The sequence below is a fragment of the Chelonia mydas genome, chromosome 13 (assembly GCF_015237465.2).
Source record: "Chelonia mydas isolate rCheMyd1 chromosome 13, rCheMyd1.pri.v2, whole genome shotgun sequence".
NCBI lineage: Eukaryota > Metazoa > Chordata > Testudines > Cheloniidae > Chelonia > Chelonia mydas.
Genome location: NC_051253.2, coordinates 8,334,540 through 8,350,230, shown reverse-complemented (window position 1 = coordinate 8,350,230; position 15,691 = coordinate 8,334,540). Strand labels below are relative to the sequence as shown.

The 15,691-nt window shown below is 49.9% G+C and overlaps 1 protein-coding gene across 5 annotated transcripts in view; it reads right to left on the bottom strand.

The window, feature by feature from the left end:
• LAMA5 (laminin subunit alpha 5) overlaps positions 1–15,691 on the bottom strand; it is a 168,993-nt gene that overhangs the window by 20,737 nt on the left and 132,565 nt on the right. For all 5 annotated transcript variants that reach the window (XM_043527389.1, XM_037915641.2, XM_043527390.1 and 2 more), the window contains exons 47-63: positions 15,368–15,548; positions 14,423–14,566; positions 13,281–13,432; positions 13,073–13,183; positions 11,999–12,110; positions 10,770–10,940; positions 9,363–9,559; positions 9,080–9,196; positions 8,610–8,764; positions 7,547–7,688; positions 6,911–7,013; positions 6,599–6,712; positions 6,160–6,339; positions 5,566–5,708; positions 4,109–4,294; positions 3,172–3,308; positions 1–154 (exon numbers count right to left, since the gene is read on the bottom strand). In XM_043527389.1, the coding sequence (XP_043383324.1) occupies positions 1–154; positions 3,172–3,308; positions 4,109–4,294; positions 5,566–5,708; positions 6,160–6,339; positions 6,599–6,712; positions 6,911–7,013; positions 7,547–7,688; positions 8,610–8,764; positions 9,080–9,196; positions 9,363–9,559; positions 10,770–10,940; positions 11,999–12,110; positions 13,073–13,183; positions 13,281–13,432; positions 14,423–14,566; positions 15,368–15,548 (2,499 nt within the window). The remainder of the gene's footprint in view (positions 155–3,171; positions 3,309–4,108; positions 4,295–5,565; positions 5,709–6,159; positions 6,340–6,598; positions 6,713–6,910; positions 7,014–7,546; positions 7,689–8,609; positions 8,765–9,079; positions 9,197–9,362; positions 9,560–10,769; positions 10,941–11,998; positions 12,111–13,072; positions 13,184–13,280; positions 13,433–14,422; positions 14,567–15,367; positions 15,549–15,691) is intronic.

Here is a 15,691-nt window from a genome sequence, read left to right as displayed (position 1 = left end):
CGTGAAGCCGGCGGGGTAGCCCCCCACATAGAAGACCACGTTGTGCGGCTCGAGGTTGAGCAGCCCCTGCTCTCCTTTGGCTATGCTGTCTCCTTTCGTCTCGTGCAAGGTTTGCTTCTCCACGGTCACAGACATGTGTCCATACTGCAGGATCCTGCCCCCCCAGATCACACAGTCAGTACAAGGGGACGAGAGAGCTAGGCAGACGGGGAGTCCCTCTCCACACCCAAACCTCCCCCTCAGCTCTATCCGACAGCATGAGACTCACCATACTGAGCCCCTGCAGAGAATGGGCTAAATTCTCCCTGGGTGAGCCCTGGGACTGCAGTGCACTTAAACTGGAGCATCTCAGCATAGTCAGCAAATCACAGCAGCTCCAATGGGCTTTAAAGCCTGTATCCATGAGGTGAAATTCTCATCTGGGGGAGGCAGACTCCCGTAGTGGAGCTAGACACAAGAGTTGCCTCCTTGCCCAGGACGGCCTTTCTCTGCTCTCCCTTCCCCAGCACCTGCAGGATCTGATTAGTGCCAAGCACTCCCTTAGGCATGTGTGCGTGGGGGGGAGAAGAGAGATGGGGGGTTGTATTTTGGTTCTTTCGGGTGAGATTTTATCCTAAAGTCCTGGCCACCTTTCAAAGTCCCGGCCACCTTTCAAAGTCCCATGGCACTGCTAGGCCGTGTATGTAATAGTGCCACCTGCAGGCTTATGGTGGATTGGGACCCTGCCCTCTGAGTCAATCCTGACTCTGCATTACATGCCACACGCCAGCGTTTCTTCTGTGTCCACTGGATGTGGGGTTGTTCTTCCCTTCCTGCACGCTGCTAACCAGGTGCTGCATTTCGCCCTGGAGGTGGCTGCGTTTTAGTGAAGGGAGCCCTGCAGTATCCTTTAGTCATCTCACCAGGGAGAGGAGAAGTTTAAGTAATGTGTGACTGTAAGGGTGAAAGATACTGTGACCCAAAACTTCCTCATGTCCGCTGGCAAAGGGGCACAGAGAGGATGCAGAGAGGTTACAGGTATCTGCCAACTCCAGCTCATACATTCTAGTTCACCAAAGAGGGCCATGTGAGGTCTCTAATAAAAGCTTGTATCATACTGATCCCCATAACTGTTGCGACGTGAACGTGTGGATGATACTTAAGGAGTTGTGTATATGTACTGTGACAGGCTGTCACCAACCAGAGGTGAGAAACTGGTGTCCCATCAGACCAGAGATGTTTACCCATCTATTCATTGAAATGTAAACCGAGTATTGCCTCATTCCCAATCCCCAGCCTGAGCTAAAGGCTCAACGGGTAGTGATCAATGGCTCCATGTCTAGTTGGCAGCCGGTGTCAAGTGGAGTGCCCCAGGGGTCGGTCCTGGGGCCGGTTTTGTTCAATATCTTCATAAATGATCTGGAGGATGGTGTGGATTGCACTCTGAGCAAATTTGCGGATGATACTAAACTGGGAGGAGTGGTAGATACGCTGGAGGGGAGGGATAGGATACAGAAGGACCTAGACAAATTGGAGGATTGGGCCAAAAGAAATCTGATGAGGTTCAATAAGGATAAGTGCAGGGTCCTGCACTTAGGACGGAAGAACCCAATGCACCGCTACAGACTAGGGACCGAATGGCTAGGCAGCAGTTCTGCGGAAAAGGACCTAGGGGTGACAGTGGACGAGAAGCTGGATATGAGTCAGCAGTGTGCCCTTGTTGCCAAGAAGGCCAATGGCATTTTGGGATGTATAAGTAGGGGCATAGCGAGCAGATCGAGGGACGTGATCGTTCCCCTCTATTCGACACTGGTGAGGCCTCATCTGGAGTACTGTGTCCAGTTTTGGGCCCCACACTACAAGAAGGATGTGGATAAATTGGAAAGAGTCCAGCGAAGGGCAACAAAAATGATTAGGGGTCTAGAGCACATGACTTATGAGGAGAGGCTGAGGGAGCTGGGATTGTTTAGTCTGCAGAAGAGAAGAATGAGGGGGGATTTGATAGCTGCTTTCAACTACCTGAAAGGGGGTTCCAAAGAGGATGGCTCTAGACTGTTCTCAATGGTAGCAGATGACAGAACGAGGAGTAATGGTCTCAAGTTGCAATGGGGGAGGTTTAGATTGGATATTAGGAAAAACTTTTTCACTAAGAGGGTGGTGAAACACTGGAATGCGTTACCTAGGGAGGTGGTAGAATCTCCTTCCTTACAGGTTTTTAAGGTCAGGCTTGACAAAGCCCTGGCTGGGATGATTTAACTGGGACTTGGTCCTGCTTTGAGCAGGGGGTTGGACTAGATGACCTTCTGGGGTCCCTTCCAACCCTGATATTCTATGATTCTATGATTCTATGATTCAGATGAAAGACCGAGATTTAACAGGAAGAGAAGAACAGCAGGGAGAAGAGAGCCTTTTCTGGGGGTGCACTTCCAAGGTTTACTGGATTGTAACTGGGGGAAAAGGAGAACACCCTCTTACCCTGCACCTAGGAAGTAAACAGAAGTGCATTTACATTTATTAAAATGGGACCACAACCAGCCTTGGTTGGAAACGCTGCACAAGGCTTTGGGTGGGATGAAGACTGCTTTAGACAGGAGGTTAACCTGTTAAGTTAAATTTAGTCTCTAGAAAGAGTGTGTAGATTTTGTTTTATATGTAACACTTCTGTTTCCATTATCCTTCCTCACTGGAATATTTGAATCTCGGTTAATAAACTTATTCTTGTTTTCACTACAAATATATCTCAGTGTTGTGGGGCTGTACACGGGGTTGATCCTGAGCCGAATCATACAAGCTGGTGTGTACGCTGTTCAGTGGTATTTCTGAGTGTGTTCAGTGGAGAAGGGACTGGACTACAGAGGAACACGTCAAAGGGGCTCAGGGACTGGGGTGCACCTATTGTTAACCTGGAAGGCAAAGTAAAGGCTGGCATAGTTGGAAGATTGTTTGGGTGGCCAACAGACAGGAGGTGTCAGGGAGTTGGCACCCAGTTAAGCACTAGGAAGTGTCCCTCTTGCTGGAGCCCGGGATGGGGGAGCGGGTAACAAGGTGATTCACTTCGAGAACTGTCACAGATGCGAATGCAAAATTACTCTCTCTCGCCCTCTCGCTTCCACTTTGCAAAGTCTCCCCCTGCTGCTTTAGTTTCTTCTCTAGTTCAGCTGGCTATGCGAGTGGCTTGTGTGGATTTTGTACCTGTTGATGCTGATTGCAGCAAACTGCTCTCCGATCTCTTCATCAACTGTTAAATAGGTAGGTTCTTCGTCCCCAAGTTTATAGATCCACTGCACCTTGCGGTCTTTGAGCACGATACCCATGTAGTCTCCTTTGGCCTGAATGCACAGAGCAAACAATCCAAAGGGTTTGCAGCGAAACCATCCAAAAAAGAGGAAATCATTGAGGGAATTTAAAGTGATGCTCTAGGGGCAAGTCAGCTCTCAGGATTTTTACAGCTGAGTGCAAAGTCTTCCAGGGGATTATTGGAGGCCTAGCTCCAACCAAAGGACACAACATACAAACCAGATACTCTCACCCCTCAAAAAACAAACACTCAAGTGCATGCAGAGCCCAGCACCTGCACATCAGAGGGATGCACCATTGCAAGGGCTAGGATCAAAGCAATGTGGTGTTCACGTCGCAGTGGGAACGTGCGTGGGCTGGAGGCTCACTGTTACCTTCACACACAGCCCAGTGGCTCTCCTGTAAATGAGCAGCATCTAGCCCTGGCGGCAGTGTGGCCCAGGCGATGGCTGTCTCCTACCATACTGTGCTAGGGCCTCTGTGAGGGGACAGCAGCCCCCGTGCTCTGCCCTGAGGAGGGTTTTGTCCCCTCTCCTCTCAGTTTGAATTCAATAATGTTTGACAGTAACAGTGGACACCCTGCTCCCACTATCAGTGCCTGAAACCTTTACAAGCAGTAGGGAGAAGCTGGGTGAACGGAGACAGCTGGCTTAGATATTCACTGGCTGAATGCAGCATATAAGACCTTCCTGATACGAGACTTTCCCACCCCATCCAGAGCTCTGCACGGCCATCCATTGCACACTTGTTCCCCATCTGGATCACTCAGCCCAAGCTCAGCCTGCTGCACAGGTCCCTCTCCCACTCCTGTGCTTGGACGGGCAGCTCTTACCTCTTTATTGCCCAGGTACAAGACGAACTGTCCCGCGTCGGCTCCATCCTGACGCCGCTGCCTGGGTTTGGGCTCCGGGTTCTGGATGTAGAACTTGAGGGAGGTGTAGGCGGCCAAATCCTGCAGGTCGCTGGGAGTCCGGACCTGGATGCCCGAGGTGCCGTTGAACTTCACTGGTACCTTCACCTACAGGTGGAGAAATCAAAGCCAGGCTGACAGACTCCTCATTTACAATGGCAGCATTTGCTACCAGTCCAGGCAGAGTCACGTTTAGGGTACGTCTGCACTGCAATGAAAAACCTGCAGCATCAAGTCTCAGAGCCCAGGTCAGCTGACTTGGGCTTGCGGGCCTCAGGGAGCGGGGCTGAAAACTTCAGTGGAGATGGGCAGGTGAGAGCCTGTGCTCTGAGACCCTTCCTCCTTGCGGGGTCTCAAACACTGGGCTCCAGCCCGAGCCCAAACATCTACACTGCAATTTTACAGCCCCCCTCAGCCCAAGCCCTGCGAGCCTGGGCCAGCCACGGGTCTTTTCTTGCACTGTAGATTGATGCTTAGATGCAGAGGGCAGGTGATTTTTTTGGTTCACTTGCAGAACAGATCAAGAAAAAAAAAATTCACTTTGAGTCAACCTAAAACTAAAAATTGTTGAATTTTTGGGTGAACCAAAAAGTTGAAAAAGACCCCTGTATGTAGATTAGAACAAAACTTTTCTTTTTAAATTTTATTTAAAAATCATTTGAGATTTTTTGATGCAAATGTCAGACAAAAAAATTGAAATGTTTTCTTTCAAAACTGTCAAAATGAAACATTTTGATTTTGGAGGGATTGTTTTTGTTTGTTTCTCTTTGGCCCAGAACTAGATCAGTGAATTTGACAAGTTCGCAAAATGTTTCAGTCGACCTGAATCTGCATTGTTTGGCAAATAAAAAAAACGCTCTTTGCCTGAAATCTTTTGCCCAGCTGTACTTAGAAAGCCGAGATTTAACCATGACAAAGTACTTTTATGGAGGCTCTGAAGGGGAGATCCATAAAGACCATGTGGAGCCTGCTGCAGATTTGGAGGGGCCAGGGGAGAGCACAAAGTGTACAATCAAGACTCTGAATCATTCTTCCCTACCCCCTCAAATGGATCCCCCCCAATATCTGGACTTCAGAGCAATCCCTGCTCAACCCCCATTTCCACAGCCTTGAAAATCAGTTTTTAAAATTGCCCTACATGATGCCAAAAGGAGAACAAAGTTTCAGCATGCACTGCCTTCCTACAAAATCAGTCAACCTATTTTGGCCAATCAAGACCCAAACCAAACTCAGGGGCTCCCATGAAGCCTTGCAGAAAGCAGCCTAAGGGAGGTTTGCTCAGTGCCTGCCTGTGCTAATTAGAGCCACGAGGGGTTCACCTTCAGAGCCGCTGCACGCCAGCACTCTCACATATACAGCCCTCTCCCGCAAGCCCCTACCTTGCTAGCAGCATTTCTGGCCTGCGTGATCAGCTGGCGGATTCGCACGATGTTTTCGGACACAGTGGAGTTCTTATTCCTCCTGTTCTCCAGGCCACTCAGCTTCTCCAGCAGCAGCGGAATGGTGCTTTCCAGGTTCGACACTGGTGGGCGTGTTTCAGGGAGGCAAAGGGGAGCAGGGGATAATGATCAGCGGGGTGGAAAGGGATCCAACACTCAGCTATCAGGGGTCGCAAGCCAAAGAAACAGACACAGCGCCGCCGTCACAGGGAGCGAAGCAGCGGCCGATGTGCACACCTCTCTTGCAGGACTTGCTGGCAGCATTAACAGAAGTGGCTCTTAAAAACCCAGCTGAAAAGTGCATCCAAGCACTTTGTAAGAACATCCACAGCCTGCCCCAGTGGATGACCTGGACTTTGCGAAGAGAGGAAATAAGAGGGGGACACACAACAGCCTCCCTTTAAACTTGTCAGCAGGGAACAACAGAGACAGAGCAGCACTTAGATACCACAGTGAAGTGCTTCATGATGACAGCAGTGTCCCTGTCCCTTATCTCCAGCACACTTTCCACAGCTAACCCCCCTCTTTACATACCAGACTTCTTGGCGTCTTGAACTGCCTGGTTTAACTCTTCATTTTTAAGGCCTCCATACTGGTCTTTCCACTCATCCAGGTTCTTCTTCATGTTGCTCAATGCATCTTCCACCCTGGCAACCGTGTCGTTGGCTGCTGCAGCTGCAGCCTTGGCATTCTGAATAATTGCCGTGGTGTTATCTTTGAGAGGAGAGGAGACAAGTCTCGTAAACTCAGCAAAGAGCATGAGGGAGGGCAGAGCTACTAGCTTATGGCTGGAGTCAGAAAAACTTAACCAATATATAGGGTCTGGTATATACCTGCAAGGTCACTGGATGAGCAAACTATTGGCTACCTACCATGATCATAGACTGCCCTGTGGGTTAGAAGGGACTACAGCTAAGCTTTTCTCTTGTGATGTGCAGAGCTCTTGTCTAGAAGAAACTGCCTACAGACAAACCTTGGTCCTTGTCCAGCATGTTCTGTATAGATCGCAGCTGGTTCAGGAGCTGCTCCTTCTTCTCTCGGAGATCGGTCAGTTTGTCCTTGACTGCCTGCAATGTCCCTTTAATAACTGGAATTAGACGTATATAACACATTAGGTGTTTGTACATCTATCACTCCTCCAAAGCGCATCACACACCATCACTTCCACCCAAAACCCCCTCCCCTCAACCCCTACCCCCTCACAGACACACAGAGTGCTTTCTATCTTTCCCACACAGAAGAATTTCCCTGGAACACTTGTGTCCACTGCTGGCCCCTCTCTTACCCCCATTGAGTTTCCTCTGCTCCCTCTTCACGGCTTGCTCCAGGGCACTGCTGTTCTTCTTCAGCTCTTTAGATAGGGTACCAAGATCTCCAGATACAACACTCTACAAACACACAGGACACCTCCTCACTAACTGTCGGGGGCCTGGCACAAAGCAGTTCAGCAGCTGAGCCCTAGGGTTGGAAGAGGACTTCAAGTCCCCATTCCCCAGTCTCAGCAAAGGCTAAATGATAGGCATATAGCCAATGTTGGTCAGAAAGCATCTGCACCACCTTCAGGCAAGTGTTTTGCTGGGAAGAGGCGTGTGTTTGTGTGTATGCATGGGGAGGGGTAACAGAGAAGAGAAATTGGGATACCAGATGCCAAAGTCATTAAGGCACATCACTTAACGTCTCACTGCCTCAGTTTCCCCATCTGGCAAGGTAGAGATAGCAACAGCTGTCTCACTGCAGTAAGGTCAGGCTGAGCCCATTAGTGTTTGCAAAGCACCAAGATCTCAGGTGGAAGGGGTGACAGGAGTATCGTATATCAGCAGAACGAGCTGCAGTGTGGCCAGGGAAGCAAAGGGCACTGGGCCAGCTTATTGGAGCCAGGATTTTGCAAGGGTTTGTGTGGCCCTGAAGGGAAATTGCATACTGTCAAAGCTTCACCGGCTGCCTCATCGGCGTCTTTGGCTGCCCTCTCAGCATTCTTCACAGCCTTGATGATGCTGGCATATGCGTTGGAGGCATTGATTGCTCGCTGGATAAACCCATCCTGGTTTGCGCCCTGGATACTGCTGCATTTGAAGACAAATAAATAAGGTTCACTGCCAGAAGCCCAGCAGAGCACCAGGGGCCAGATCCAGGCACAGGCAACACACATCACTCTCCTGGGCTCCCCACTTGGAGACCCCCTGTATGTGGGGTTTTCACAGCAGCATGCACTCACAACTGGCTTCCCCATCCTGGGATCCAAATTTCCCGCTCCCGCCCGCCCCACTCCTGGGTCCAGAGATCTGCAGTGCCCAGTCCATTTTGAATCCCCAGCAGTGCTGGCACCAGCTCTGAGAGAGAAGCCCTTCCATGATCCATGGCAGGAAACAGTGGGGTGGGAGTGAGGGAGGATCACTCTTCTGCTTATTGCTGTGCACAGTGGAAGAGATAGAGAACCAATGAAACAGCACTAATAATGAATGACAAGCAGCATTCGGACATCGATTGGGTCTGAGGTCACCTGATCACGTCCTGAAGACGTGACGTGTTCTAGACTTAAATTCGTCCCATTAATGGGTGTCACCGTCACATCCTACACACTTAGGGAACATGTACCAGCACTGTCCTTACCCATATACTTTCTCCATCACACGCTGGTTTGCTACCAGACAGATGTTGGTGAGAGCTGGGCTACAGGTAATCCATCAATTCTTACATGTAAACATTATCCCAAGATGAATTTCAAAGCAGGGACTTCAGCCATCTTCAGATCCCTCCAAGTGCCCCAGAGAGGCCCATCGACCATACATCACCACTTGTTTACACAAGCAGCCGGAGTCCCTCTAGCAAATGTGCTAGAGAGCAGGATGCTGAGCAGAGTCAGTGGAGTTACCCGACGGCTGGCTCAGCATCCCTGATCCAGGCAGGAAGGAGAAGTGGAACAGACCACGAGAGTTCCGGGCCCACACAGGCCGGGGTGAAGCTGGGGCAGCGAGGGACGTTACCTGGAAAGGTTCCGAGCGAGTTCATCCAGGAGCCTAGCATGCTCCTCAGCGGCTTCGACGACTGGGATCTTACTGCTGGCGGGAGAAAACTTCTTCACCCGCTCTGTCAGGGGGTACCTGGCTCCGTCCAGCCGGGCAGCTAGCTTCTCGTACTCCTGCAGAAGGACACGCCCACAAGGGGCATTCACCAACCTTGCCAGCGCCTCACTTCTGCAGCTGGACACACACCCAGGAGGGAGAGACACATTCCGGGGGGCTGGCAGGTGGCTGATTTTCCATTGCTAGCACCATGCCCTTCATCCACACCACCATTCTTCCTCCACCCTTCCCCCCAGCTATTGCCAACTCCACCAACACCCTTCCCCACCCCCACTGCCTTGTCCCTCTTGATATCGGTGGCACACTTTAGCCCATCTGACACACCTCGACCCAGAATCCACCGGACAAGCCTGAGCGTTTTCATCACTCACCTCCTTTGCATTCTCTATTATCTGTAGAAGATCCGAGACCTGGACCAGGGAGTCCTCAGCCATCTGCAGAGTGTCCTGCACCACCCCGTACTGCTTCTGCAACTCCTCACTCTTTCGCTTGAGACACAGATGGATAGCGTTAGTTAGGAGCCACAGGATCAAGCAACAGACACAAGACCTAGATTATACTAGACATTCCTTAGCCGCTGCCAAAGCCGTGCACGTCCACCCAATGGCATCAGCTCCCTTGCATTCCTATATGCAAATAAACCCCTCTTTGTACCTGGATCTCCTCAAGGTTGTTCCGATTTAGGCTGTTCAAGTCCTCTGTCTGCCTGGTTTTATTCACAGCCTCATTGAGAGCATCTCGGAGATCCATCAGCTCTGAGCTATACTGAGCCAGTAAGTCTTTGATGCTCTTCACCAGGTCTTGGTTGGATTCCCACTTGCTGTACAGCTCGCTCTTCACACGATGGAGCACTGATGACAGAGAGCACAAGGAGATTGCCTGGAAACTCTTGTTTCCCCAACATTTAAAAGTTCTTTCTGAGTACACAGTGGAAGCTGCTCGAAAGGCTTAGGGCCCGATTCTGGTCTCAAAGCACAGATTTTAAGGCTAGAAGGGGACCATTATCACTATCTCCTCTGACCACACAAGCCAAAGAACCTCATCCAGTAATTTTTGCATGAAGCCCATAATTTCTGTTTGACTTACAGCAAATCTTTTAGAAAGACAAAGACATTCCCTCTTGATTTAAAGCTGCCAAGTAATGGAGAATCCACCACATCCCGAGGTAAGTTGTTCCAATGGTTAATTACCATCCCTGTTAAAAATTTGCAACTTATCTGGATACATCTAGTTCCAGCTTCCAGCCATCGGATCTCACTGTGCTGTTTTCTGCTAGATTAAAGATCCATTTGCTATCCGAAATCTCTTCCCACAGTTACACTAGTGCACGTCTGGAGTAACTCCAGTGATGCCAGTGGAGAGAAGAATTTGGCCCTGAGGTTCTTGCAACAGAGTATCGTTTGGTTAGAGTGGTGCATTGCAGTGGAGGTTCCCTGGGGAATCACAGACTCCATGTCTCTCTGAGCAAGGAACGACACACTTCTGTTGTCACCATTTGGGACAATTTACTCAACCAACTGAACATAAGACATATGAGCATGTATAGGTGCATGTGAGAAAAAAAATACACACACACACACACACACACAAAACCCGAACTACATTTTTAAGTGTTGTCATACAGAACCATTAAGTTAATGAAATTCAAATGCACTTAAATAAATACTAAGCCTTCTGATAGTACATGAACTTGCTTGTACAACGGAGCTAAATTCTGTTGGGACGAACATTAAAAATCACTGGTGCTTATTAGCACCTTTGCAATTTGCAAGAGACTAAAACGGGACTATCAATTACTGTCCCCTCATTGCTGGACTGCTGAGGAGGTCAGTACTGGACACTCCTAGCCTGTAAAAGCTAGATGGGCATGTTCTGTTCAACAGTGTAACTCTCCAAATGTTGGTGACTGCAACAGGATAACAGCAACGTAACAGCAACAATAAATAAGGTTTGCAGTAATGCCCTCAAGCTGGGACAGTGTGGAAAAAGAGCCCAAGGAGCACTAGAACCAGCCTGCACCTCGGCATTGTCCATCCCCTGTGTCTGCTGAGCTACACTTACATTTCTGAGCCTTCTCATGTTCACGCTCCGCCACCCCTTTCTGGCTGAGGAAATCCCGTTCCTTCATCTCCTTCAGCATCCTTTCCACCTCAGCCATCTTTTGCCAGAACTCCTCAGAGGAGGCCATGCTGGTGTCTGCAGTCCCCAACTTGTCCATCTGGTGCACCAAATCTGCAGGGAAAGCCACGACCCATGGTTCTCCACCAGCTGAGCACGTGGTCTCCCCATACTCAGCTGTGAAAGCCAGCTCTCCTCCCCCAGTACTTCGAAAAGCTCCCACTCAGCTAAAACAGCATCCGGTTTTTGCTGGAGTCCTGATGGCCAATGATAGATGGAGTGACTTGCTTCAAGTCGTGAAGTGGGCGAATGACCCAGCTGGAATTCAAACAAGTTTCTAGACCCTCTGCTGTAACCACTAGACTGGACTATTTCCCAAATAATCCATCTTGTAGGTTGCCTTCTCCTCTAGATTTACTGGGGCAAACTTCAGACAGTGTGGGCAAGGAAGATTCCATGTAGCTCAATCTTGGGAAAAGCACAGCAGATGGCCCCTATTTCTCACATAAGCGTAAATATAATGTGCTTCACCAAATATGGCATTTATCCAAACAGCTGAGATTCACTGGCCACAGAATTCTCTGTAACACCGCCAACTGCACCGGCAGGGGGCAGCTTCCCCAGGCCCGTGATTTAAAGGGCTCAGGGCTCCCGGCAGCGGCCGGAGCCCTGGGCCTTTTAAGTTGCCACAGAGCCCCGCTGCCGGAGCCCCGGGGTAGCAGCGGCGGCTGGGAGCCCCGGGGCTCTGGCAGTGATTTAAAGGGCCTGGGGCTCCCGGCCGCCACTAACACTAACCGGGCCATTTAAATTGCTGTCGGAACCCTGGGGCACTGTTGCTACCCCAGGGCTCCGGCAGTGGGGCTCTGACTGCTATTTAAAGGGCCAGAGGCTCCGCTGTGGTAGCGGCAGCTGGGAGCCCCGGGGCCTTTAAATCGCTGCCTAGAGCCCCGGGGCTCCCAGCTGCCGCCACCGCAGCTGGAGCCTCTCGATATAAAGGCCCCACCCCCTGCTCAGGACTCTGGTATACCGGTAAGTCCTTTAAGTTACTTTCACCCCTGACAGACACTATCAAAGGTAACGTTGCGCCCTAAGCAACTTGAAACAGCGGGAGCGTGGGATTTAGGGCAGGGGAAAAATCAACACAACAGTTACACTTACACCTGGTCACTTACCCGCAATGCTATCCAGGATGCCTTGGATACTCATTGGCAGGTGCTCTGCCCTCTGGTAGGTCTCTTTTGTCTGCTCCTGCAGATGGTTTGCTTTTCTGTGAGTCATTGTTGCCTACAAAACAAATCACTGGTTTAGCTGAAGCATTTGGTGAGATACAACATAAGCCGTAATGCAAGGTTGGGCATTGGGCAGCTTTTGGGACCACAGAGCTGAAAGAGTCAGCTTTTTTGCAGGGATTTGCACGGGTACTGTACTCTGCTACGATTTATCTTCATGCGTGCACAGAAGTTAGTGAACAATTGTGTTCATAATGAAATGGATGTGGAAAAAAATCACAAGTCCATCATGGACAAAAATCTTTCATGCTCATAACACAGTTACACATTATGACTTGTGCCAACACAACCTGCATATTAATCGGGAGAATGGAGAAGACGTACAAGCTTTGAGGTTCTGAAAGTTTGCAAGTGGATCTACAAAAATGCAGTCAGGTCATGTAACTACACACATACGAAAATGCTGGCCATTTGCACAGGTAGTTATCCAACGTGTAGAAATCACTTGCACATGCACACATTACACACATTTTATGTACCCAATTAAAAATCAGCCCCTGAATCTTGTGTAAAGTGTAGGCGCTTTGGGGCAGGGACTGTCTTAAATCAAGAGGGGATACCTTTCCCCTCCAAAGGGTAGGGTTTAAATACTGCAGAAGAATGAAATGGTGGTTTGGGGGGAGGAGGGCTGGATATTTGCCCACATCTAAAAGTCTCCTTAACATGCACACAATGGGCCGTTTCGGCTCAGAGAAAGGATCCTGCCTGGATAAGCAGGGGTGCTGAAGATCAGGGTTCAGGTTCCCTGGCAGAATGCATGGTGGGTGACCCCAGGACTGGGTTAGCAGGGGGTGCTGCAGGAGTCAAGTGTCCAGCAGCTGCTCAAACTGGGCCTGGCCCTAACTAGCACCGTTGGCTCCTCCCATGGGCACCTAACACTCACTGTTATGAAAATGAACAAGGGAAGGGCATTCTGTGTGTGCAGTGTTATCAGCAGGGGGAGGAGAAACACCCTGCCTTGTGCTGCAGTGCATTCAAATCCTGAGTGAGCTCTGCATTCTCGTCTTCCAACTCATCTGCCTTTTGCTTGACCCTGTTCATGGATCTCTGGTATTCGCGCAGGTGGTTCTGAAAGAGAGAGGTGGGGGTGGAAATCAGGCAATAGGACCAGAGTCCCATGCAGAGACTAAGCCAGCGGGAAGAACATGTTAAGCCCTCCACATACAGACACGTTTTTCACAGAGCTGTTCAGACCATGCAGTCGGGCCCAAGCGATGGAGCTGGCGTTCAGGTTGATCAACTGGTTCCTGATGATGGGGAAAGAGGCCTCGATCTTCTGGAGGTCTTCCAGCAGAAGCAGCACACAGCTGTCACAGACTGCCAAGAGCAAGGGGTGGTGAGTAAACGGCTCTGATGCGACACCAGCTATTCAGCAGCTTCTCCTTCCATTTCCCCCTTCCTTACGACCATAGTAAGGACAGTTTTTTCACCCAAAGGGGGAACCACATGTCTCCAAATTCCTGCCTCTTGAATTGGATTCCCCTCTGGAGAAGGCGTTAACTTGCGGTCTCCTGGTCACCCTTCAATCCCTTTGCACAAAGGGTCAGGATTTCCAAGTGCTTTTAGGGGTGTGCCAAGGAGTGTAAACTGTCAGCTGGCCTGCTCTTGGTCTCACAGCAGCCTCCCACCAGCATACCCCACATAATTCTGATGAAGATACTCCTGATTGGTGAGATCAGAGCCATGCCCACTATTAGGCTGATTAACACTGTTCCTCTGTTATCTGCCCTAGGGCCACAAAGGAAACCAGCCAAAAGGCAGGGTGCTGTCTGTCAAGCTTACCGTCAATGTTTTAATTACTGCCAGGGGCCACCACGCTGCAGGGATCTGACTGACAATTAGGATCTGCCTCCTAGAGATTACTCTCTAGCAAGTACTGATCAGACTACATCTCCCACAATGCACCATGGCCAGGAGACTCCCATGATGCACCTTCTCCCCTCTCCAAGAGGGGAACCTGGGGTGACTCAAAGGAGATTGTAGGGTTACCAAGGAGCTCGGCTTATAGAGGAGAATGGGCACATGAAGCAGCTTAACTACAATTCCCAGTGCATTGCAGCAGCATTTCCAAATCAAAATATTTTGGGTTATGGCCAATTTCTTGTTTTGGCCAAAACATTTTCAGTTTTTGAATTTCCACCAAAAATAGAAATTTTTTTAGATGAAAACAAATGTTTTAGAGGTCATATTTTCTGTGAAACCCTCCCACCCCCCATTTTTCAGCCAGCTCTACCTCACTCCTGCAATAAAGCCGTGGGGGTGTGGGGGGTGGGGGGGTGGGAGGAGTGACAACATGATGCTACTAACCTTCACACCTCATGCTGTCCAGGCCATTTGCTACAGGGATCTCATACTTCTCTATGCAGGTGTCGCATTGCTTCCCCGTCAGGCCATTGGAGCAGGTGCACTCTCCAGTCCGGGGGTCGCAGGAGCCCCCCTTACACTGACACTCTGCCAATGAAAAGGAGGCAGCTGAGGGAGGTTTGCCCTGACCTAGTGAGCCCCCTGAAAGAGGGAAACCACCACCACAGAAATCACAGGGCAAACCACCACCACAGAAAAGAATCAATGAATGAACAAAGGCCAATGCGTGGGGCTGCGAACATGCTTTTTTAATGGCAGGCGAGACTAGCTCAGTCGATCCTCCCCTTTGACTAGTGAAGTTTAATGTACAGAAAAACATGAGTGTCACGGTTTGTTTTAAAAAAACCTTCAGATTGCAATTGCACACCTAGCTTGCATCAGGAATCGCTGGGAGTTTTCTTCAGCTGGATGGGTTGCTTCACAGGCAAATGGTTTTAATTAGCAACTTGAGCACTTACCTGCTTTGCTCAAGTAGCTGTGGTCACTGCTGGTGCACACTGAAGAGGTGGAAAGGGCAAACGCACTTTTGAAGCCTAACTTTTTTTTTTTTTTTTTTTTAAATCAGGCCCTTTGCTAGGTGATGCCAAGTGCCCACGCAACACTTTGGCATATTTTATCTTTATTGTTATGATCTAAATGACAAACAACGATTAAAAGCCTCCATGGAATTAGGATGGTTTCTTTGATCTCAAAACTGGAACGCTATTGGGGGGCTCTCCAGCTGTAGCACCACAGGGATGATGTAAAACACAACATCCCCATATCTGTGGTGAGAAGGGACTGGGTTCATGCTAAGCGACTATCACAGCCCTTTGGCACTGCAGCAAAGCAGCCCAGAGATGTCCAGATATTTCTTCTATGAGATTTACTAGCAGTGAAGAAACTCACTTGTGCAGCCATGCCCGCTGAGCCCCCAGTAGCCTGGTGCGCACTGCTGGCATCGAAGACCAGTCACCCCGGGCTGGCAGCTACACTGACCAGTCTCAGCGTGGCAGCTTGTGCCTATGGATCCAATGTCGCAGTCACACTTTCGACAGCCAGAGCAGCCATGGTAGCCATAGTACCCATCCTAGGGAAAGACGTGGGTAATCAGCATGCTATCACACACAGGAAGGGGAGGCAATTGGGAGGACATGCTAGCCTTTCATCTCCAGAGACACACAGCTCCACAGTCACTCTGGCCAGCGCTGAAATGTGATCCATAGTCTGAAC